General features: G+C 37.1%; 1 protein-coding gene across 6 annotated transcripts in view; it reads left to right on the forward strand.

Moving 5' to 3' along the window:
- The first annotated feature begins 1617 nt into the window (after positions 1 to 1617).
- Positions 1618 to 25939, forward strand: part of SREK1 (splicing regulatory glutamic acid and lysine rich protein 1) — a 51824-nt gene continuing 27502 nt past the window's right edge. For 4 of the 6 annotated variants that reach the window (XM_029942354.1, XM_029942355.1, XM_029942356.1 and 1 more), the window contains exons 1-7: positions 1618 to 1933; positions 11573 to 11706; positions 17070 to 17185; positions 22899 to 23063; positions 23204 to 23382; positions 24563 to 24693; positions 25569 to 25683. In XM_029942354.1, the coding sequence (XP_029798214.1) occupies positions 1773 to 1933; positions 11573 to 11706; positions 17070 to 17185; positions 22899 to 23063; positions 23204 to 23382; positions 24563 to 24693; positions 25569 to 25683 (1001 nt within the window). In that variant the 5' untranslated portion in view covers positions 1618 to 1772. Of the gene's footprint in view, positions 1934 to 11572; positions 11707 to 13980; positions 15347 to 16657; positions 16782 to 17069; positions 17186 to 22898; positions 23064 to 23203; positions 23383 to 24562; positions 24694 to 25568; positions 25684 to 25939 lie in introns of those variants that run through there. The other 2 variants (XM_029942358.1, XM_029942359.1) reach the window with 2 other exon arrangements.

Raw genomic sequence — 25939 nt, forward strand, 5'->3', positions numbered from 1 at the left:
CACATATTTCATTATAAAATGTCAAAAAAATACATGTGTTAATATCACTATAATTTTGTAACAGAAGAGACTTTACTGTAAAGCGGTAACATAAGGGGGTGTATACAGGTTTTGCAAAATTTGTAGTTTTGTGTGAATGCTTTTTCTGGAGACAACTCGTACTTGGGCATGCATGTTCAGTATGCAACATTTCTTCACACATATTAAAAAGATGTGTATGCTAGGGTGAAGATTTAATGAAATTAATAATTTTCACTGCTTTGTCAAGGACACACTTAGTTTATTTAAACAATCTTTTCTTTTTTTGTTTATTTCTTGAGAGAAAGAGAGAGAGAGAGTCAGCAAAAGCCCAGGAGGGACAGAGAGTCACAGAATCTGAAGGAGGCTCCCGGCTCTGAGCTATCAGTACACAGTCCTATAACGGATTCCAACACACACCGAAAGATCATGACCTCAGAGCAAAATTTGGGAGTTCAAGAGACTGGACCACCCAGATACCCCTACTTAAACAGTCTTAAATTTTGTATGCTATGATTGCAAGGAGGTGAAGAATACAAAATCTACCACTCTTTGTGCAATATGGTGCCACAGCCTTGATTCCTGCTAAGGTGCCAGCAGTGCCTTGTCTTGCTTTTACATCCTCAGTGCAAATGCCAAATAAGTGAAAAAGGTCAACAAAGTCTTAGCATTATATTGAAAATTACTTTGACCTTGCGGACGGTCAGAAAAGGCCTTGAGGACCCTCAGGGTTCTGGGGATGGCATTTTGGGAGAAGCTGCCCTAGTTTCATAGACCTGGTTGTCCCTCATTAAGTTCCAAGTTCTACGTGGGCCGTCTTTTATGTGCCCTTGTCAAACAGTGGTATGTAATGCTCAGTAAATATTCATTATCTGCGAAATGAGCGAATAAATGGCGAATAAACAACCGCTGCAGAGGCTTCGTCTTACGGCCTCCTTCCTTAATTCAATAGGAACTTAAACGTTGTGTAAATTTTCCCAAGTTTTTTAAAAAATTATTTTTAGTGTTTTATTTATTTTTGACAGAGTTACAGCGTGAGCAGGGGAGGGTCAGAGAGAGAGGGAGACACAGAATTCGAAGACAGGTTCCAGGCTCCGAGCTAGCTGTCAGCAGAACCTGACGCGGGGCTCGAACCCTTGAACGGTGAGATAATGACCTGAGCCGAAGCCGGACACTCAACCGATTGAGCCACCCAGGCACCTCACCCAAGTTGCTTTTGAATTAGGATGCCAACCAATGTTTTCAATAGTTGGGGCGGGGAAGCCACCAGTACGCGATAGAGACTTGGATAGTTTGGTCAAGCATCAGACTAAGATGCCCAAGAGTCATTCCTCTTTTACAGCCCCGGACCAGCAGGCCAGGCCTCTTGGTTCCCCATTTCTACCTAGGGTAAAGACCGGGAAGACCTGGGTCTCCCCGTTTATGGGAGCACAGAAATTTGATTCAGCTGAAGCTGGGGTATAGGGAGCTGATAAAAATTCTGACGAGTACAGGGCTAAGAGGTGGCCCGGCCTCAGGGACCCAAGAACCCCAGGCACTGCCTCCGCCGACCCGCCGGGTTGCCGGGGCGACGCTTCCGGCCGGCGCGCGCAGCCCTGGGAGCAGGGGAGTTGCGGAATGGACGGCTAGACCTGCCCGCCTCCGTGAATTCGCCAGCGGGAGCGCGCTCGCGGCCGCGCGTACTTCGCTTTCCCGGCTCCGTCGCTGACGCGTCGTAGACGTTGGGGAGCGGGAGACAGCAGCAGCGGGTCGGGATGAATCCCGGCGGCGGCTTCGGTTTGGCTTTAGGCTTCGGCCTCACCCCTACGGCGGTAATTCAGGTGACCAATCTGTCCTCGGCGGTGACCAGCGAGCAGATGCGTACGCTTTTTTCCTTCGTAGGAGAAATAGAGGAGCTGCGGCTCTACCCCCCGGAGTAAGTGCTTGAGCCTGGCTGGGGGAAGGGCGCGGGCGCCATAGAGACCTCGGGCACCGAGGCGTGGGGGAGAGCGCGGACGGGGGCGCGCCGTGCCCGTCACGTGACCGCCCGGGCTTACCTTGGTGCCCATGTTTGATTAGGGCACCCGGTTGCGGGGGCCCTGCGGTTATGCTCGCCTTGTTAGTCGGACTTTGGGGGTTAACCTCTGCACCGAGCCCTTAAAGAGAATGTAGAGAAGTTGTTTTTTTGGTGCCTCCCCGATTTGTGGTCTCCGTTGGGTCCTCGTTTTCAGTGTCTCCCCTTTTTCCTTTTTCTTCCCGAACTTAAGATGGCCGCAGGTGGGCCCGGAATAGTCCTCATGGCAAACGCCTGTTAGCGTTTTTGCAATGTGAAAATCGCGGAGACCGCGCGGGAGAAACTGTCCTCTGGTTAGGCCCTTAGTGTCAGGCCATGGGTGCTGATTAGAAAACCTGTGGCTGAAGGCAAATTGGAATTAGGGCTACCATTTTTTCCGTAGGGTGGTATTCTCGAATTTAGCATCTTCTTGTCTAATCTGACCGAGCCCATCCATGTTGTTAAAGATCATGTCTATTCGCCCTTTTGGCAGCGGATTAAAATTTCCGCTTTCAAGGTCACACTGTCCTAAGCCTTTCAGAAAAAGTATTAGTCGGTGCAGGATTATCCCTGCAGTATGCTCTAAAAGTCCAGATTTTCATTGGCACTCAGAGCTTGCGGCCACTTCCCAAGTATGTATTTTGAAGTAAGATTTTCCTTGTATAGTACTATGTACTCACAGAATTTGTAAGGGTTTACGGGTTCACGTCCTTACACGCATAAACTTTTCTTTTTAAAGATAGAGCTTCGAATCTTAAAATAATATTTTGCTCATTGTGTCAGAATCCTTTGAAGGAGGTGCTAGTAGTTGCCCAGGACTTTTTTCTTTCAAAAAATAAGCATGTTCGACTTTTTGGTTTATTTCATAATGATCCATGTAGACCTGTTTTTCTTTCTGTTTCTTAATGTGTAAGTATATCGCATTGCTACCGAATAAGATACTAGTAAAAGTTGGCGTTTGCATTTAAATTTTACTTTTTAAAGTTTTTCTCTACATTTTCTTCTGAAATATTTAATGCATAAGGAAACGTTGAAAAAATAACATCCACGTTTCCTTCACCTGTATTCTTTCTCTACCTGTTGAATTTTGTTCTCTGTCTCCCCTCTAGGTATCTACACCCTCTACCCTTCCTCTTTCTTCCCATCTTTTTCAAAGTAGTTGCAGACTGCATGATTATTTTTTTTCTTAACACTTAAGTCTCTCTCTTCAGAACAGATACATTTTCCTACGTTACCATAGTACTATTAACATGTGTAAGAAATTTAACATTGGTGGATACAATAAGTAGTCATATTTAAATTTAACCAATTATTATAATCCTGTTTTTTTCTTTTTTTGATCTAGATTATAATCAGAAACCACCCATTGCATTTAGTTGCTACCTCCTTTAATCTAGAACAGTCCACTGTCACCTTGTTAAAAAAATCTTTCATGACATTGATACCTTGTAGTTTGTTTTGTAGAATGATGCATAATCTGCAGTTAGATTGTTTCAGATTAGATTGTTTACATTGATTCGATTCAGGTGATTTTTTTTTTTTTTTTTGTTCAAGGATACTTCCTAAGTGCATGCACCTACATATTTATGGGCTAGCCGTGGCATATATAGCTTGAATATCTTCCTTAACTTGTGAAAATGCTTTCTGTTATCTCTTAATTTAAGCATTCAGAATGTTTCTTAATAACTGAGTAGTATTTGGAGGAGTGCTGTACCGTTGGGAGTTGGAGTCCTGCAGTAAAATTTTGTACATGAATCCTTGTATACTAACCTTGCTTTCAAGGTTGTAATAATACGGTGTGTCAAAGGTAGAAGAAATGTATCACAGAATACTGTTCAGTGCCAACATAATACCACTTTCATAGTTAAAACCAGGGTTAGGGTGCCAATATGCTGCCAGTTATAATCTGACACTCAGTAATGGGCTGTTTTTTGAAGTTAGATAAATGGGCTGTTTAAAAGTCGAAAGGAATAAAAAGCTATTAAACATAGTGGAGTTAGTGTGTCACAAATTGTAATCATTTTGCCAAATTGTAACCTAAATATAACACATATGGGCCAGGGATAATTCTTAAATCAGTTTTTTCTTAAGTGCAGTCCCTAATTTCTGTTTTTCAAAAAATATTGCCATGCTTTAACAATGTGCTTTCTGCTATATAATGAAGTTGTCATAACCTGATCTTTGTATTAAAAATGTATTTGTAGATTTGAGCTGAAACAGGTAACATTGCAACAGTAGTAGTTGTATTGAAGATAGATGATTGTTTTGCAATGTCCCAGAAACCATCTTTTATTAATGTTTGGAAGCTGAGTAGCGTTTCACTTGTTTTAAATTTGGAAATACATTTCTTTAATAGAATGAGAAAATTGTTTCTCATTAAGATTTTAAGAATTCAGTTGCTAATATGATAATTCACATTTTAAATTTAATAAAATGAGGCAGTGATCCAGTTTTTAATTTTTAAACATTGAGAATTAGTGTAAACATTCATTGTATATGTTGACAATTCTCATTTGTGATCTTTTTTTTTCTTTTTTTTTTTTTTTGCTGCCTGGTTGATAAATATCCAGAAAGTGGTTTTTTTTTTTGTTTTTTGTTTTCATTTTTTAAATCTTAACTTGCACAGCAAATGAATATCATGTCATGGAAGCCTTTTCACATCAATAAGAAATTTTTTTGTAGTTTTTTTAGTAACCTTATTTTCTTTAGATATACATACAGAAAAATGAATGGGTAAACATGCAGCTTGATGAATTTTCACAAAGCGAACATACCTGTGTAATCAGCATCCACATCAGGCTTATCTGCACCTTAGAAGTTTCCCAGTGTCCCCTTCAAATGATGCACCCCCAAAGGGTAATCCTATTCTGATTTCCAACACCATTTCTAACATCAACACCTATGTTGAATTTTTTGCTTGCTGGTTTTCTTCACCTGTGAGGTTTCCAGAAGTATTAACAAGCAAGGGGAAAATGTGTCAACTACTTATTTATTTAGTTTAAAAAATCAGTAGAATCAGTATAGTCATTTTTTGAGAAATAGCAAAAAAGAAACAACACTTAATGATCCTACCATCCTATCAAAACCTCTTCATTTTCATGTATTTGCCTGCAACCCTTTTTATATGCGCTTATTTTCATATAGTGTAACCGAAGGATTTATACACTGGTGGTAACCTTTTTACATTCAGTGTGTGGTCATTTTTTCATATTGCTGTGTCTTAAAGTAATAACATTTTAAAGACTGTGATTATGTCTTAAATGTGTTTTTGAAATTCTGTCACTGGATATATTGGTTCCTTTTTTGGTGTTTTGAGCCCGTGGATTTTAGTTAGAAATGTGTATTTTTGATTGTAAACAATGATTGGAGTGCCTTCTGGCATTTGGTGGGCAAGTGTCAATGATTCATAAAAAGATCTTAACATAAGGAAAAATGGCACCATCCAAAGTACCACTGGAGTCCTGAAAAACGCTGTTATAAATTATGTGTCAGTTAATATTTTTATACGGAAGTCTGTGTACTTTGTCCATGCTTTGGACTATGTCCCTTTTGATAGAAGTGACAATCCTGGGTGTATTGCTACTGTATTGACTTTAAAAAAGATTGTACAGCGCCATTACCTGTTTAAAGAAAACCAAAATAACCAGTTAGGGCCCACACAATTTAACTGATGCTCAAAAAGTTGGTTTTGTAAATTCTGCATTGAAGTCCTAGTCAGAAATTTCTGATTTTTTTGAAAAACGATTGTAGAAGGTTTTGCAGTTAAAAAAGAAACAGGGGCACCTGAGTGGTTCAGTCGGTTAAGTGTCCGGCTTCAGCTCAAGTCCTGATCTCACCGTTGGTGAGTTCGAGCCCGTGTCAGGCTCTGTGGTGACAGCTCTGGCTATGTGCTGATAGCTGGGATCCTGGATCCTGCTTCATATTCTGTGTCTCCCTCTTTCTGCCCCTTCCCCACTTGTACTCTGTCTTTCTTAAAAATCAATAAGCATTTAAAAAAAATGGAAAAAATGAAAAAAAAGTTGGATTCAGCAAATGAGGTTAAAGTAAAATCTGTATCTGTCACTTTCTTCAGAAGCATGCATTTAGAACAAATGGAATGTGTAATATCCTTTTAAAATTTAAACTCTTGGGGGGCCTGGGTGGCTTGGTTGAGCGTCAGACTCTGGATTTCTGCTCAGGTCATGCTTGCAGGGGTGTGAGATGGAGCCCTGTGTTGGGCTCCGTGCCGAGTGCAGGTCCTGCTCAAGATTCTCTCTCTTTACACCTCTCCCCGGTTCTCTCTCTCTAAAATAAAAAGTTTTTTAAATTAAAAAAAAATAAAAATTCTAGGTCAGAATTACTTTTATCTATGTATTTTAGTAAGTTTATTTTTGAGAGAGAGACAGAGCACGTGCAAGCAGCGGAGGGTAGGGGCAGAGAGAGAGGGAAACAGGAGACAGGGAATCCCAAGCAGGCTCCATGTTGTCAGCACAGTCCTTTGCTGGGCTCTGAGCTCATGAACTGTGAGATAATGACCTGAGCCAAAATCACGAGTTGGATGCTTAACTGACTGAGTCATCCTGGAGCCCCCAAAATTACATTTAAAAATAACAGTTCTATTTAATTAAAAACGTAAATCTATTTAAAAGTTTAGATTTATTAGAATGAAAGATGTAAGTACAAAAGTTGGAAACGATGACTTATAAATAAATACACATTAGTTGAGGAATTCATCATCTGTATTTAGGCTTGCCACTGTATTTTATTTTAGATTATAATGTTCATAATAAAAGTGTTAAATATAAGTTGAACTTTACTTTGTATTTTTAGAAAGGTAATTGGAGCTAAAGCTACATAGAATTTCTTAGAGCGCTGGGGTAGCCATGCCTAGAGTCCACACTCCTTCATGATAATGTTGGGTCAGCACAGATCAACCTTTTCAAACCAGTTCCTGGGCTTCTCAGATCTCGGTATTGGTAGCCTATCTTAGTTGCTTTACTAATCAGTGTCCTATTTCCTGGTCCTCTGGATATTTTAAATTTGTAGTGATGTGGGTTCTAAGGGGTATTGGAAAATGCATTTTTATTTTTCAACAGTGATGATTTAGGTTTGCATTCTTTCCCAGAAGGATCTGTCAGTTTAGGAATGTCGTCTCACTGGTTTGTTAGGCTTTTGAAAATTTCAGTGCTAAAATAGAGTATATTTGTAATTGCTAGGGCATTTTAATTACACATTTTTGGGGGGGAGGGTTGTAAAAGACAGAAACCGTGCTACCCATTCTGGCTCAAGAGGAGGTAAATTTATTAAAAAGATACCTATTTCTCTCAATTGAATAAAGACTGTAGTATAGGCGGGCTGCACGGGAACTGGGACTGAGAACCAGAAAGATACCAGCATCCACGGTGATTATCTGCCTCTTCTCAGAGGCTTTATTGTCCGCTCAGTGTGTTTCTGTGTATCTGCTCTATTTTCTTTACAGACTTATTTTGTGCTCGGTCATCTGGCATCTAGCCCAAGTCCTGACGCTAAGTGACTTTTCAGCCCAAGAGAGAGAATCTGATTGTTGCAAGTTCATTTGTTCAAGCCATCCAAGTGATAGGCCTTTGGTTAGTCAGTGAAATGGGCCCTTGTGTCATGTGACCAATCACTTGTGACTAGAGGCCTCCAAAATCTGTTGAGGGTTTCACCTGAGGAAACTGATAAGGCCTGTGTTGAGAGTGGATAGAATGTCTTGGTAGCAAGTGTAGGAGGGGTACCTAATCAGATATCTTAAAATGGCTTTCCAAGAGATTTGGAAATTTAAGCCTTAAAGAAAAGTAGAATTAACACTCAGAAAGGGAGGTAGCATATCATAGGCAGATGGAGCAACATGTGCAAAGATGGCCTAGATATTCACAATGTGTTCTGGAAACCACAAGTATTTCTAATGCCTGGATTTTGGAGTGAATTTATATGATAAAGCAGTGACAGAAGCGTGTCTTTGAGGAAATTTAAGCAGTGGGATGACATGACAGAATTTAGGGTTTAGAAAGATCACTCTGGCAGCTTTTGTGAAAGACTGTTATTAAGGAGTTCAGATTGGAGTCATTGTGGTGTTTTTTTAGGAGCCATCGTAATAATCTGGGTGAGAAATGATGAGGGCCAGAATTAAGGCAGTGATAAAAGAATTAATGTGTACACATATTTGGGATACAGTCTTCAAAGAACTTAATGAAGAAGATGAAGCCTGAGAGTCAAGGTTGGAAACAACCCCCAAATCTCAGTAGTTTTGTAAAAACAAATTATTTTTTATGCTAAGGTTGCGGAGTAGGGAACTCTACTCATTGTGGTCACTCTCTCTGGGGTGAAGCTGATGCAGCAGCACCCATTTCTTGAATGTGGCTGGTCACTGTGGCAGAGGAAGAGAGCCAAGCCATGGCCCTCAGAGCTCCTGAATGTCAGTTCTGCTCATATTTGATTGGCCGAAACAAGTTGCATAGCCACACTTAACTTCAGGGAACACAGAAATGGAATTTTACCATGTAGCCAGAAGAGATATGGAAATGTTTAGGGAACTTTACTAATGACGGTTACATTTAGTGACTCCCAGGTTTATAACTTGGGTAATACAGTAGTATTTTTAACTGAGAGATGAAGTATAAGACAGGGACCAGGATTGGTGAGGAAGAGGGATGATGAATTTATTTTAGACTCAGTAAGTTTTTGGGGATGGGCCCCGTGACCATCACAGTGTAATATGGCCTGCGAGCACTTAGATCTGGGAGTCTAAAGCTCAAGAAAGGTAAATTAGAGATTTGGTAATGTAGTGGTGAGTTAAGTCTAGAGGTGAATGTTTTTACTTAAGTGACAAGTTCATGAAGTGCTGGTCTTAGATGTTTGGGGTTGCGTGTAGGCAGTGTTGGAGTGTGCTTGAATTGGATAGCCTTTGGATAGCCTTAGGCAGGAGTGAATTCATTTGGGTTGGGTGAGAGAGGTAGTTTGATTTTGTCACCTTTTATTACTCTATATATGTTAATAATAGTATAGATAGTTTCAGGTTCTAAATGCAAATAGTTTTGTTATCACAGTATTTTATTAATAGCATTAATATGTATAACCATTATCAAGATTTGTTGCTTTATGTGAAAGATTAATTTTAAAAACGGCTTTTCTTTGTGGAATTGCTAATTAAATAGTATATTAAAATGCTTTTAAAATTCTAGATTAGTTGCATGATTAAGGTTGCATGAGATTTGGATTTAGATGATTAGACTTAGACTTACATCCCAGTTTTGCCATTAACTAGGGTTAGGATTATGGTCAGCTTCCTTGAACTGTTTTGTAAACTAAATGACTTACTACAAAAGGCATGTATGATATTATTCAAATGGTCTCTCTGTTTATTTTTTATTTTTTATTTTTTAATTTTTTAAAAGTTTTATTTATTTTTAATACAGAGAGAGACAGAGCATGAGAGGGGGAGGGGCAGAGAGAGAAGGAGACACAGAACCGGAAGCAGGCTCCAGGCTCTGAACTAGCTGTCAGCACAGAGCCTGATGCGGGGCTCGAACCCACGAACGTGAGATCTGACCTGAGCTGAAGCCGGAGGCTTAACCGACTGAGCCACCCAGGCGCCCCTGTTTATTTTTTAATGTTTATTTCTTTTTGAGAGAGAGAGACACGGTGCAAGTAGAGGAGGGGCATAGAGAGGGAGACACAGACTCTGAAGCAGGCTCCAGGCTCTGAACTGTTAGCACAGAGGCCACTGCAGGGCTTGAACCCACAAGATAGGAGATTAGAGACGTGAGATCCTGACCTAAGCCAAAGTTGGACGCTTAACTGACTGAGCCACCCAGGCATGCTCATGGTCTCTCTTATTTTAGTGTGAAGTATCTTAATGCTTTAAAGTACTGTATATATTATATATTAGGTATATATTTAGCTTCAGTGGTTTTTTACTTGCTAAAAACACTTTTTTAATTTTTTATTAAAAATTTTTTTAATGTTTTATTTTTTTTGAGAGAGAGAGGGACAGCGTGAGCAGGAGAGGGTCAGAGAGAGAGGGAGACACAGAATTGGAAGACAGCTCCAGGCTCTGAGCTAGTGGTCAGCACAGAGCCTGACGTGGGGCTCGAACCTACGAACCGTGAGATCATGCCCTGAGCCGAAGCCAGACGCCCAACTGACTGAGCCACCCAGGCGCTCTGCTAAAGACATTTATAGACTTTAATTGAAAATAATCACGGACAGATTGACAAAATGGTCATCACTGAGGATAGTATATTTTGGAATCTAAGGAGATGGGTTCGTATTATGGAAAAACTGCTTTCATCTGAGCTGTGTCTGGTTCCTTTTTACTATAGCCTTGCCTAGGTTAAAGTGAATCTGGTTGCTTTTTTGCATATAAAATATGTAAAATTTTGTTGGTAAAATCTTTTGTCTAGAAAACCACAATGCTGCCTAGGATAAAGCAGTCTAGTATATGCAAAACACCTTAATTTTCATACCGTGATGTCTGTCTCTGAGATTTTGGAGAAGTTTTTAGTTGGAAGTGTTGGAAATGGTTACAGAATTTGAAGTCTTGAGGATTAGGGCTTCTATAAAGTGATTTTGCCTGTTGATGGTGTACTGGTTGGACATTTTTGGGTTAAATCAGCTGTTTTCACGTTTTACTCTAAGTACTCATTAATTTACATTTCAAGTTTTTACAGTGAGATGCTAGGCCTTCCTAAATTTCTGTTGGTCTTTGCAGACAAATTTCCCTTAAAAGATGAAGTTTTGCCAGGTGTTTGCCACACTGGACAATAGTATGGAGGTTCCTCAAAAAGTTAAAAACAGAACTACCCTACCACCCAGCAATTGTACTACTAGGTATTTATCCAAAGAATACAAGAATACTGATTCAAAGAGTTACATGTAAGCACCTTGATGTTTATAGCCAAATTGCGGAAGTAGCACAAATGTCCCACTGACTGATGAATGAATAAAGAAGATACACACCTACACACAGTGGAATATTACTCAAATAAAAAAAATGAAATCTTGCCATTTGCAGTGACATAAATGGAGCTAAACAGTATTGTGCTAAATGAAACAAGTCAGTCAGAGAAAGACAAATACTGTGTGATTTCACTCATGTGGAATTTAAGAAACAGAACAAACAAGCAAAGGGAAAAGGAAAGACAAACCGCGAAACTGACTCTTACCTGTAGAGAAAAAGCTAATGGTTACCAGAGGAGCTGTGGGGCGAGGGGATGGGTCAAATAGGTGCCGGGGTTAAGGCGCGCACGTGCTGTGATGAGCACCAGGTGATGTATAGAAGTGTTGAATCACTCTGTTGTACACCTGAAACTGTTACTACACTGTATGTTAACTATTGGAATTTAAGTAAACATTTTAAAAAGGCTAAGTTTTGCATTTTCATGTCTTAATGATCCTTAGCAATCAAAACTCTTGTCTTGATTATATAAGACTATGTTAACATCTAAGAAAGAAATTTCAAATGAAAATGAAGAAACCAACCAAATGTTTATTAGTCCAATTGTTTTTCTTTTTATTTTGCAGCAATACACCTCTTGCTTTTTCTTCCAAAGTATGTTATGTTAAGTTTCGTGACCCATCAAGTGTTGGCGTGGCCCAGCATCTAACTAACACGGTTTTTATTGACAGAGCTCTGATAGTTGTGCCTTGTGCAGAAGGTTGGTATCTTACGTGTTTTTTTTCTATTATTGTAATCTCTGTTCTGTGTGTTATTACCTTTGGCTTTCCTAGAAATTGGTAGGTAGATAGTACTCTGCTGTGTGTGTGTGTTTGTGTGTGTGAATGAAATTTGAAGGAAATAATTTGTACCTAATCATAAAATATATTTAAATGGTTGACTTACTACTTCTGTATGCTTGAGACTTAATAGCCAAGCATTTAAAAATTTCATGAATTACTTGGCTTCTCTGGTTTGCTTTTGTTTTCTATAGTTAATTTGCAAGTTGTAAAACGAAGCTTTCTGAAATTAAAATATTAAGTTGGTAGGGGAATTATTTTTTATATTCAGTGTGACTGCTGTGCAACTGAAATTTACTCTTTTATTTTAATGGCTTTTCTTGGAGGGTCAGTTGGGTAATTGAAGACAAAATCATGGAAAGTAATTTTCCAAGGCCTCCATCAAGGAAATAGATGTTGAAGATGGGAACAAGGCCAAAAGCCTTACAGTTATTAAATAAATTTAAGACTTAACCTGCTTTAAGATCTAATTATTACTAATAATTATTTTTTAGTAACTTCTGTTTATAGAGTCATTCACATACAAGAGGCTGAATTTGACAGTTCTAGTGTATAATTAATTTTTATTCAGAGTACAGATTATGGCATGGGTACATGGATTTTAGGTTATTATAATTTAATTGTCTTTAAAATTTGTTTTCACTAGTGGATGGCAAATGTTTTACAGCATAAAAAATTTATCTAGAACACTTTAATGAGCTTTCATTTGTAATGTTTTCAAACAACCTCTTTTAGAAACCAGGTTAATACTAAAATAACCTATTATATGGTAAACAAAGTTTTATGCTTATTTCAGAATGCCTGTTCTGGGATGTCAGAAGTGTTCTAGTTAGCTGCAGTGAGTTCCACGCTGTTGATTTTGAAGTCCCAGAATAGGACATTCTGTATTTTTTCAGATACCAAATTTGAAAGTCTTTGTCCATGTGTGGAGTAGGGGCAATAAAAATGGGTTAAAGTTAGTTATATGCTGAATCTATCCTTATCTATTGATCTGTAAGTGGACAGTGAGCCCAGAATTGGAGAGCAAGGTGAGAAAAGAGCTGGTAATGGTCTAGTTCCGCATACCAAGTTCATAACAGTTTCCTGCCAGGTAAACTGCATGGGAAAAAGAAATTAGTATATTAAATGGGAATCATAATTATATCTGAGAACTATGCCATCACCAGCACAGGATCTTGTATTTGTTAGCTCATTACTGAATTGGAAGGAAGAATATTTATCAGTGTTGCTTTGTTGGAACCTTGCTATATCCATTGAATTTTTTATATATTTGAGAAGCCCAGACCGTGATTTGTCCTAAATTTCCAAGGTTATGGGTGTCTAAGAGGTTCCCTTTTTTGTTTGTTTTAGTTAATAAAGATTAATAAATACAAAATTTTTATAACCCGTGAATATTGTTAGTGTTGCCATTTTGAGACCATTTCACTGGTTTTGAACATGGAAGTTTAGTTGTATTTTAGAACACCAACTGATAAAATAATTGGTATTAGAGAAATGTTCAGGTACACATTTTTCACTAGTTTAACTAAATACCACAGAACAGCTTTATAGAAACTGAAGAATGTTACAGTGAGCTATTTAAAGATCTGATTATGTGCTGCAAGCAAAGTTATAATGTATTACTATGGTAAAAGAGATAGCACAGTGAGTTTGAAGTAAACCAAAGGAAGGCGTTCCCATGGAGTAAGTTCTCTTAGAGAAGATGGGTGCTATAAGCATTCTTGTATTCAGCTTACTGATTGCATTCTTTCTTTGATGTCACAGAAACAGCATTATGAAAGAAATGAGAAAACCATAGAAACAGTTTTAAGAAAATTTTTTCAGTTTCTTTCAATTTGCTGTTTTTGTAATGCAGACAGTTTTGTAACAAGCCCCTAAAACTGTCTTAAGTAATGTTTGGTGTGTAAGTTTCATACAGAGTAAGCATTAACTATTGTTAATAAAACATGCCATTCCAAAGTAAAATATGCTTTCATTATACTTGTCCAGATACGACCTTTTTGTTGTTGCGTGCATCTCAGATTTCTTTTTTATAAATGTTAACACTTAGAAAAAGATAAGGTCAAACATAACAAGGGTGTCAACCTAATCATCAGTCGTAACTTTATGTCCACATTTTCTGGTAGATGGATTTTGACTATTAATTTGGTTTTGTATGTTTTCTCTATGTGATATTTGTGCATTATTAGATGACTAGACTGGCCAAGGCAGACCTGTTACACTTGCCTGAGTTAGGCATTGTTTGCCATGCCACTAAACCTGCCGTCAAGTGAAACCTTCATTGGGGAAATGAGATCGGAGTCTGAACCGCAGAAGATGGACGCCCTGTCTCTGTTTTTTATTGTTTTACTTTAATTTCATTTCTTTTTCTTTATTTTGTCCCCTTTTTTTTGTTTTTGTTTTTGTTTTTGTTTTGTTAAATCTCTTTCACTTTAACTTGTGAGCTGGTTTTCCAGTTCTTTGTAAATGGTATTCCATTAAGGGTTCATAACATTGCGCTGCAGATTATATTGGGAGATGATTAGCAGAGCTCAAGCTTACGATAAAATAAATTTTCATAGTAAACTAAACTCGGATACAGTGTTGTGAAGCTCAGTGAGTCTTAATTGGTATTATAGACTGCACAGGTACATTTTGTTCTTGAAACACTAAAACACTGGTAGAATTGTTAGGAACATTTTGTGATCTCATTGCAACATTTTTGCAGTTTTTCTCCCAAATCTACATCTTTTATAAAAACCAACTGTTAGCTTCTAATTTTCATCCTTCCCCCTAGATTTTTAGGCATACAGAATCTTCAAGGAAAATAAGTAAATTTCTTAAGACATTCTAGGGGTAGAGGACAAGCAGAAACATTTCACCTTTTTGAATTACTGATTATAGAAAATAACTTATTTCCTTGACGTATTAAGGACTTATACTTGCCTACATGGGGAATGGATATTTGAGAAACTTGAAACTTACTTGCATGTATGTTTCTCTGCTTGAATTTTTTGAAAAATTTTCAGATGTTATCAGCTTCTAAATGGATTTTGAGGATTAGGACTAGTACTTTAATTTTAATAATGTGAGAGCTGTTTTTCCTTTCAGTTGTCTTTCAGGAGTATAGTTTGGGAAAAATACTAAATGCTTGTTTGGTTTATACTTTTATATACTCTGACAGTATTTGGAAGGTAAATTTGACAGAATTCTATCTTGGAAGTTAAGCAATGGGACTTTTTATTTAAAGGGTCTTTAATGGTAATTAGAATTAAAACATGTGCCTACCTACGATTAGACTTAATATTTATATTAGTTTTTTACTACTCAGGCAGTGAGAGTAAGTCAACCTGTTGATAAGTAAGTCTTTATAATATAAAGTATTCAGTTTTCAGCCTGTGTTGAATACTTTGTGTAGTTTTTCTACACTGTCTTTTGTAAACACGCTTGCTTATTTAATTGACAAGTGATTCTAAATTGGGGACATTAACAGATTGAAACTATTTATTTGTTTTTTGGGTATACACATTAGGGTAATGAACCATAAGATTTACACCACGGAACCTCAGTTGATTTATCAAGGTACATTCAGGTTTTATAAGCATTTGAAAAATAATATGTAAAACAGGTCTGGTAGAAATATAAGTAGCTTAGTATATATGTGGATATACAGATACATGTATTAATACCAGTAACTAATGTAAAATAAATTATTGTTATTTGATGTCTTCAGTAAGGCCTAACTACATTTTATTTATATTTATGCATGTTTAAAAAAATCCTGTGCTTGTGCAGAATTTACATGAAATAAAAAAATAACTTTTTGACATTAGTAAAGTAATAGAGACTTAGATGTTGCAAAATTTAGGAAAAAGGCGTTTGTTAAAGCTAATCAAATGTAATTTTTCTGTTGCTATAAATAAGGTGTAATTCCATCCATGTTTAGAGGTATATGCAGATAATGTTGTTTAGAGATTTATCCCTGTACATCGGGTTGTCTTAAATAGAATTTTTACCTCTAAAATCCAACATGGTACTTGAAATGTACTCCATATGCTGTTTCCAATTTAGTGTGACTTTGTACACTGTGTTTTAAATTATTTCTGAAGACTCCATAATGGAAGTGTGTAGCCAACTACCACATAATTATAAGTAGTTCTTCTAAAGTAGATATTTGTAGTCAGCTTTTTAAGAACTATTTTAGCGGGGGTGGTAAGAGAGAGAGGACACAATGGGAAAATGTGTGAAAATTGCAGTTCTTACCAAAATTGATTGATTAGAGTTTAATAAATACGGCAAATTGATGAACTTATTTTAGAATAAAGTTTAGGGATTTTTTTTCTTTTTGAGGTCTAAGAATATTTTAATGTTTTTGTTGTTATTTTTATTATGCAATTAAGATGCTTATAAGCAAGACATTTAGGCATTAACCACCCCTTTTTAGACAAGGATACATAAATTGGTTCAAAAAGTCAGGAGTTTAAGCAGTCTCCTGAGGTTAGGGAACTTTTTTTGTTAGGGACTCTCAAAAATTTTAGTAGTTTCCCGAGGCATATTCTTTGAAATTGGCGTCTCTTATTAACTGGATGTCTTATCAACTGGATAGGTGTAGACTTCCTTTTCAAATCGAAGCTGATTACATACAGTAGGTTTTTGTTTTTTTCAATTTGAAAGTGAATGGAATTTATTGGAAGGTTATCAAAATTGTTTGCATCACCAGTAGATCATTTTAGTAACCAGGATAGGGGCACCCATTAAGGAACAAATTTCAATTCGCACATATTTGTTTTTTCTTTTTCTTTTTTTTGACTAATTTGGTTATTTGCCATTTCTGGGGATTAAACTTTAAAAAATGTTCTTCTTTTCTGTATCTGATGTTCTGTGTGCTATTAGTGATGCAGCCAACACGAACGGTTGTCATGTGTAACACAACTTTCGATCACCGCGAAAACACCGTCCTGGGAAAGCGTCCATGCTTGATATCGTTTGGTTCATGAACATTAAGTTTCCAGTACAGGTGACCCATAGCTCAAAGTGTTAAATAATTGTCTACATTATTCAATTTTTAAAATAATATTCCATTAATGAGATTGTTAGTCTTTGAAGTTTTGCTCACTTTTATTTTTCCTAAGTAGAGCAGGATAAAAGGAAAGACTTAAATTCTTATTTATTTCTTTATACAGATCTGATAGATAGATTCATTTATTATTATTATTTTTTTAAGTGCAAGGGTAATTGTAAAATCATAGTGTAAAGTTTGTGTGGTGTTTCTGCTTTCCATAATGTTTGCAACTTGCCTCTGCAGGTAAAATTCCAGAGGAGTCCAAAGCCCTCTCTTTATTGGCTCCTGCTCCAACCATGACAAGTCTAATGCCTGGTGCAGGCTTGCTTCCCATTCCGACCCCAAATCCCTTGACTACAGTAAGTATTACACACCCTTTTTTGATAGGGATTTATGTTCACTTGTGTAATCAGTTGAATAAAGAGCTTAGAAAATTATTTCTGTTTAAATCTTTTTTTTTTTTTTTTAATGAAAAGGATTCAGAATGTCTACTTAATTTTCCCCCCATGTTATCACTGACTTAAACTGACTTTTGGAATTACTTCTGAAGTAATTGGCATTCAATTAAATTTGAGAACTAAAATAGATTATTCATTAGAAAATCGGTTATTGAAACTCAGCATTTTAGATGGCATGAGGAATTGGAAAATCTAGGTAACTGTATTTCCCATCTCATGAAGACTGAATTTATTAAAGTAAAATAAAATGACTCATAGCTTTGTAATGGGAAATAAATCTCTGAGAAACATTTGTCTGATACTGAGAAAATGTAACAAGGTAAAAACATGGCAAAAATGTTTTTTTCTTTAACTGTGTACAATTAAATAGGAATTTATTACCATTTTTGTAATTTCTAGGAGGGGTTAAAAAAGATTTTGCTGTTATTGGCCTCTTGGGTTTTGTTTGTTTGTTTGTTTTTAGAGTGAGAGAAAGAGAATGTGTGCATGATGAGGGTGGAAGAGGGTGCAGAGGGAGAGAGAGAATCTCAGGCAGGCTCCACGCTAGCACAGAGCCTAAGACAGGGATCAATCCCACTACCATGGGATCATGACAGGGCTTGCTTCCTCAACCAGCTGAACCACACAGGTGCTCCTGGGCTCTTGGTTTTTATGTAAAAGATTCTGTTTTATTATTTTATTATATATTCTTTTCTTATTTATCTTATTTTATTTACATAAAAGCATTTTTTAAAAATGTTTTTTACTTATTTTTGAGAGACAGAGAGATACAGCGTGAGCAGGGGAGGGTCAGAGAGAGAGGGAGACACGAATCCAAAACAGGCTCCAGGCTCTGAGCTGTCAGCACAGAGCCCCAAGTGGGGCTAGAACCCACGAACCGTGAGATCATGACCTGAGCCGAAGCCAGAAGCCGGATGCTTAACTGACTGAGCCACCCAGGCGCCCCTATTCCTATTTATTTTAAAGAAGGGTCATTTTTCTTCAAAAATTAATGCAAGACAAAATATAAAATTCACCTTAATTCCAAGTTGTATCTTAGCTTTGTGCTATTGGATTATTAGGGAGTGAACTAATACTAGGTTTATGATTATAGTTAATTTTTTTAAATACTTTTTTCTTTCTATCTTACTTTTAAAAATTTTAAGTAATCACTTCACCCAGTGTGGGGCTTAAACTCACAACCCAGAGATCAAGAATTGCACGTGCCACCAACTGAACTACCCAGGCCTCCTCCCGCCCCCCCCTTTTTTTTTTTTTAAAAGTTAGCTGTACCTTCATTGTGGTGCTCAAACTCATGACTTCGAGATCGAGGGTTGCAAGCTCTACTGACTATGCCAGCAAGATGCCCCTGTGATGGTAGTTTATTTACCCAAGTTATAAAAGTGGTCCTTGAAATTTTGAAGTTTTTAGTTCTTTTTCTACATAAGGTTGTTCTGCTGGAGACCTGTATTGTGATCTGTAGTGGGAAAATGCTTATTAATTGAACATCTGATTGTTTGAGTTGGCTTTTGAGAAATTTTCTGGAAATTTTTAATTTGGTTATTTTCTGGTATGTTTTAACATGTCAATCCCTGGATTATTACTTTTTTTTTTTTTTTAGACAATATTGTTTTGCTATCTTGAAGATTCTTAGGGTTTATCTAGTGATAGCCTCAAGTTTTTATTTTAATTTGTTGCCTTGAGAGGAAATGGTTTTCTCTTATTTCAGCTGTAGATATCTATTATTTTGGAGTAGAATTTATGAAGGACATTTTGAATTAGAAAACAGGGAAGTGGCCCATTATGACTTGGCTCCTGCTTACCTCTCTGACTTTTTCCTACCTGTTTTCCTAGCTTACTGATTATTCGCCATGTTGGTTTTGCTTTTCTTGAACATGACAAGCATATTTTTGCCTTAGGACTTTGGTACTTATTCATCCTCTGTCTAGAATATTTCATCTTCAGGGAGACCATGGTTTCTGTGTCAGGAAGCAAAAGTGTTATATCAGGCGTCTAGATGTCTTTAACCTGTCAAAGACTGAAAGGGTAACTGAATACTTCAGTTTCTTAGACCAGGGCTAGAAAGTAGACTAATAAAAAGAAGGGTGATTTTATGGTTGCAGAGCATCCACATTCAACAGAACTTCCTGCTGTTCTGGGAATGTCTGTATCTGTGGTATTGAGTGTAGCAATATGGAGCGTTGAGCACTTGAAACATGGCTCTTGTGACTGAGGCACTGAATTTTAATTAAAATTCAAATAGCTGTGTGTGATTGGTGACTAACATATTTAAATAGCGTAGGTATGTGCTGAATGGTATAGTAAAGAGGGACAGGAAAAAGTTCCCAAAGAACTGAATGATCTTTAAATTTGAGAAACAAAGGGGTTAGATTAGATGCTTTGGAAAAGCCCATTCTAAATCTTTGTATATAATGTCCTAGTGGAGAAAATTTGCAGATCAAAGAAATTGACAACCTGGAAAGGCCTGTTTAATCCTTTAAATCCATGCAAAACTGATAAGTAATAAACCCATACTTGTTATTTAACTCAATGGGATGCAATAGTTCTCTTGCACAGTGAAACACATTTAACGCAGTGACCCTCAAACATCTGTGTACCTTACACAATAGAAGACAGGGGTGAGGGGGAAAAGGGAGTGTCTGTATGGAAGCAAAACATGGAGAAAAGCTGGGCTCAGAGGGTGGTGGTCTTGATTCATAGAGATCACTCACTCTGAACTAAGATATTTTATACAACTTTATGATAACTTGAAATGGTAATGCTGAGCAACAAATCTAAGATCTGATAGTAGCAGGATACCACAGATTACAATGTATGCTGTGAAGAACAAAACAGTGATGTCGTAGAGAGTCCCTGAAGCTTTATATAAAGTCAGGGAAAGCCTCTTGGAGGGGATGGGTGACCTGTTGCCTGAAGGATTTGGCTGGCAGAAGCTGAGAGAAGAGTTTTTTGGCAGAAGGAACGCCAAATGAAATTCAGTAGGTGAGAAGAACTTGTGTTTTCAAGGAATAGAATGTCAGTCCGTGTAGCTGAAGCTTTGTTAATGGGGGTGGTGGAAGTATGTGATGTGAGATAATTAGAGGGATAGATAGGGTATTGATAATAGGGCTTTTTGGCCATGGCAAGGAGTTTGATTTTTATTCTGAAGGTAATTAGAAGACAGTGATTAGTTTCAGGAAGGTTAAGAAATGATTTTGACATTTTTTAAAAAGATGATACACAGGCCACTTGAGAAAGGTAAGTGATACTTGTTTCATCAACATATGTTCACCTTTAGGAAGTTTTGTTCCTTGATAGTTACTTAGTCTTAGTTTGTACAGTATACAGTCAGTGCTCAAAATTTTTTAAATTGCATGAATGGAAAGTTGTAGTGTTTTTTTTCCCCCTTGAAATGTCTTTTCTGCAGAATTTTCTGTATTCAAATTTTGAGATCTTTTATCTTTTCTAATTTAAGTTCACATTAAATACATGTTCCTTGGGGCACCTGGGTGGCTCATTTGGTTAAGCATACATTCTTGGTTTCAGCTCAGGTTGGGGGTTCAGGCTTGCTTGGGCTCTGTGCTGGCATCATGGAGCCTGCTTGGGATCTCTCCCCCTCTCGAGGTGCCCCTCCCCAACTCAGGCTGTGTCTGTTTCTCTCAAAATAAATAAACTTAAAAAAAAAGTTCCTTAATGCTTGAACTAAAAACTGAATTTAATAATGTTATGAAAGATCATTCAAAGGTTTCTTTCTCTTCCCACCAGAGTATATAAGTAAGTTTAATATTTTAGGTTTCTTTTCTTTTTTTATTTTTTAATTTTATTTATTTCTTTTTTTTTACTGTTTATTTTTGAGAGAGGGACAGAGCATGAGTGGGGGAGGGACAGAGAGAGAATGAGACACAGAATACGAAGCAGGCTCCAGGCTCTGAGCTGTCAGCCCAAAGCCTGGACGTGGGGCTCGAACCCATGAACTGTGAGATCATGACCTGAGCTGAAGCCGGACGCTTAACCGTCCTAAGCCACCCAGGCACCCTTAGGTTTTTTTTTTTTAGGTAAACTTTTGTCCCTGTTTCAGTTTTAGTCTGTACATAGTAGTGCCCTGCCTTGCCACTTGGTAGCTGAATAGCTTTGGGAAAATCATTAGCTTCTGTAAATCTTTTTTTTGTGTGTGAAATTGGCATAATATTCATATCTGTCTTTTAAGGTTGATATGAGGAGTATGTTAATAACTTGGCAAAAGTTAGGGGCCCTGATTATTAATTATTAGGAACTGAGTCACTGTTGCTGAATGCCCAGGGTACATTTAATTCTCATTATTTGTGAATTCTGAACTTGTGAATTCACCAACTAGCTAAAATATATTTGAAACCTCAAAATCTGTACATGGCAGTACTTTTTGGTCATTTGTTGACCCACAGAATGATGAAAAATTTGAATTGCTTGATATGTGCATTTTCAGATAAGTTCAAACAGCAATACTGTGCCTTCTTATCTTACCTCTAATGCTGTAAAAATGGTCCCTTTTGTAGTCTCCTGCCATGATTTTTTCTATTTCTTATGTTGTTTTTGTTGTTGATGGTGCTTTTTTTTATTTTTTTATTTTATTTATTTTTGATACAAAGAGAGACAGAGCATGAGAAGGGGAGGGGCAGAGAGAGAAGGAGACAAAGAACTAGAAGCAGGCTCCAGGCTCTGAGCTGTCAGCACAGAGCCTGACGCGGGGCTCGAACCCACGAACGTGAGATCTGACCTGAGCCGAAGTCGGAGGCTTAACTGACTGAGCCACCCAGGCACCCCGATAGTGCTTTTTAAGCTAGCCCCCAAGTGTTGAAGTGCCTTCTTAAGTTCCTGAGGGCTGGAAGGCTGTGATGGGCCCTACAGAGAAAATGCACGGGTTAGATGAGGTTCACTGAAGCGCTGGTTGATAGTGCTGCTGGCTGCGAGCTCAGTGTTAATGAATCAGAGTTATAGGTTATGTTAGGTGTCGTTAAATAGAAACACATAAAGCAAGATAGTGCAGTTATTGGTAATGAACGTGTGACCAGGAGCTTTCAGGAACCTAGCCCTTATTTTTTCTAGGAGTGATGATGCAGTATTCAATAATTCAGTTCATGGCAACTTTATAGTACATAACTACTGTGAAAATGAGAATTGACTGTTCATTTTTAGTTTCAAGTTTGAAAGTATTTAAAATACCACATAGGAATTATGTTGTATTTATGGGGTGTTTGGATGGCTTATTCAGTTAAGTGTCCAGCTTTGGCTCAGATCATGGTCTCGTGGTTCCCAAGTTCGAGCCCACTGTTGGGCTCTGTGCTGACAACTCAGAGCCTGGAGCCTGCTTTGGAGTCTGTGTCTCCCTCTCTCTCTCCCGCCCCCCTGCTCACACTCTGTCTCTCTCTCAAAAATAAACAAATATTAAAAACATTCTTTTTTTTCAAAGAATTATGTTATATTTCTAATTGCACATAGAACTTCTGTGACCTCACTTTAAATTATTCAGACACGCACCTGGCATAAAAGCCTCCCTAATTACTTTCCATTCTTGTTGAGTTGATTGTTTCTTTTTAAGATTAAAGAGTGGTAATATTTGATACTAATAGAAAATATGTTTTGTGTTCTTTTTTTATAGTTGGGTGTTTCCCTTAGCAGTTTGGGAGCTATACCAGCAGCAGCACTAGACCCCAACATTGCAACACTTGGAGAGATCCCACAGCCACCACTTATGGGAAATGTGGATCCTTCCAAAATTGATGAAATTAGGAGAACAGTCTACGTTGGCAATTTGAATTCCCAGGTAACTCATTTAAGAAGAAAAATGATTGGTAGGACCTCTTATTCTTTTCTCATTTTTAAAAGTCATATCGATTGATTGAGTCATATTCACCTAATTTAAAAAAATATATACTTTATTAAAGTGTGACTTTGTTTCTTCAGACAACGACAGCTGATCAACTTCTTGAATTTTTTAAACAAGTTGGAGAAGTGAAGTTTGTGCGGATGGCAGGTGATGAGACTCAGCCAACTCGGTTTGCTTTTGTGGAATTTGCAGACCAAAATTCTGTACCAAGGGCCCTTGCTTTTAATGGAGTTATGTTTGGAGACAGGCCACTGAAGTAAGAAACCCTAAACAAAGAAATTTTAATGATTTTGGAAAAACTTAAAGTATTGCTGATATAATTGAGGCCTTTTTTTTCTTTTTAATAGTAATTGGCAATTTGTGGAAAGGAAGACTTTGTGTTAAGTATAAATGAAATACATGGGTTACTTACCATTTTAGTCTTTAAAGTTCTATTTCAGAATTTCTTATTTTCTATTTTATAAGGTCTTATTTGATGTTAACATTATTTATATGCTCTGTGTAATGATTGTAGGTCTTTTTCTATAAGCTGTAATAAGTTAGATTGATTTTGTTTTATAACTAGACTTATGGATGATTTAACATAGGAATTGAAGTTAGAGCAAGACAGTAATAAAAATTTTAGTAAATCCAAAATCCCAGGAAGAAAATAATATTAAATACTTAGAAATGTTTTAAATCATACACTTTAAGTTTTAATATTTTCTTATATCCTTGTTTGCAAAAGGAAAAATTGTTGTAGACTTTACATGTTCAAGACTAGAAATTCTATTTCAGGCAGATCATTGAGGCAGTAGTTTTAGCTGAACTTTGTAGGTAATTGCCGTAGTTAAACAGCTTGATCACGATTCAGCTGTGAAAGGATACACATCTCTTTTTAGTGAATGTCTTCTCAGTGTGAAAGGGTAAAGCAAGACTCACCAAATTCATTTATGTGCATCAGAGAAACCACTGTAACCTACTAGGGAAGAGTTTTACCAGGTGCCTCCCACATTCGAAGCTATAGCTGACTCCCCCGTGGTCCACGGTGATTCAAATTGTGTGCATAACATACAGCTTCCCCTTCAGCCTCCCAGGTCGCAGAGCTAACAACACAATCTTGTAAGACGGGAAATGATTCATTTTAATATTGGTGTCGACGTTTTGATTTATTATAATTTTATGTGTAGGAAAGCACTTACCCTGGTATATTCAAGTTGTTACTGAAATCAAGGTTCAGTTTTTCTTTCTTTTTTTCCTTGCTTTTGACTTGGTTAGCAAGAGGTAAGGATGGGTGGTAATGAGAAGCATCATGGTTTTGATTACTCCGTATTTAGCTATATTAGTATGCTTTCAAGATGTCTTCACATGTATAAATCTTCGTATCATATAAACACTTGTTTCATGTTTTGTAAAATATGGTGTGTATTTGTGATATGCTAATATTTTTAATTTAGAATTAATCACTCCAACAATGCAATAGTAAAACCCCCTGAGATGACACCTCAGGCTGCAGCTAAGGAGTTAGAAGAAGTAATGAAGCGAGTACGAGAGGCTCAGTCATTTATCTCAGCAGCCATTGAACCAGGTAAGGCAATAGCGTTGTTACATAGGTCACACTTAAGATCAGAGAATCGTAGAACTGGAAGGAATTTTAGAAACTATCTTGGTTAGTCCCTTCAGTTTACAAGAAGACTGAAACTCAAGAAAGAGTAAGTGACTTACTAGTGTCTAAGGTCAAAGAACTGCTTAGCAGAAATGTGTTTTCCCTTGATGCTGAATTGAGGCACATTAGCTTGAGTTAATCAGTTCTTGATATTTTCATAGCACAATTAGTACTTAAACTAATTTGCTTAAAGCAAGGTATAAATGTTATTGTGAAGGTAAAAACAAGAATAAATATACTTAAAATGTTCTAATCAAGAAGATTCACTTTCCTGCAAAGTTTTAGTTTTAAAAATAGGAAAGAGAGCCCATGATTCAGGAAAGATACAGAGACTATTTTAGCAAGATCAAAAGACACACCTGCTGAGACTTTGTGTTGCTTTTACTAAAAGTTAAAAATCCAATCTAAAAATGTGTAGGTGGTTTACAGTTGAGCACATTTTCTAAATTAGCAGTCAGAATTTAAGCTTCACTCTAGCAAAATAAATGGAAAGAAGATATACAGTCACTGTCCTAGGAATTACAGACATGTTATAATCGTACATTATGGCAGCAACAAAATACTACGAACAGCTGTTTATAATCATCTGGTTTATATGTACTGCTGCAGGATGGCTGCACTCAACGAGTTTATGCAATGACTTTCTTGGATGTTTCTGAAGGATAATTGCACAGGAGGAGGATGTACAGAGAGTAGGCCCCTTGCACTATATGTGGTACATTCCACTTGTGCCTGATTATTAACTGGGATCTTTAATTGTTCTGAGCTTACACTGCAAAGTGGTTTTTTCCTCTCAGAGTCTGGAAAGAGCAATGAAAGAAAAGGCGGTCGATCTCGTTCCCACACTCGTTCAAAATCCAGGTCTAGTTCAAAATCCCATTCTAGACGAAAAAGATCACAGTCGAAACACAGGTGAGAACTTCTGCTGTCACCTTTTAAAGTTTTGTTGTCTCGTATTTTAAAAAGTTAAGATTTTCTGAATTTTCGTTTAAATATCAGAATTTAGAAATGAGCTGAGTTCACCAGGAATTACGGTTACCATTAAATGTTGCTTTAATTATAATACTGTAGTTAAGAATGACATTTTATCTAATCAGTGTATAATTTTTATTCTCAAGTAATTTTCAGTTTTAGAATTTGGTTTTCTATTGCAAAGTGCTCTAATTGC

Source organism: Suricata suricatta, chromosome 6 (assembly GCF_006229205.1).
Source record: "Suricata suricatta isolate VVHF042 chromosome 6, meerkat_22Aug2017_6uvM2_HiC, whole genome shotgun sequence".
In the NCBI taxonomy this organism is placed as follows: Eukaryota; Metazoa; Chordata; class Mammalia; order Carnivora; family Herpestidae; genus Suricata; species Suricata suricatta.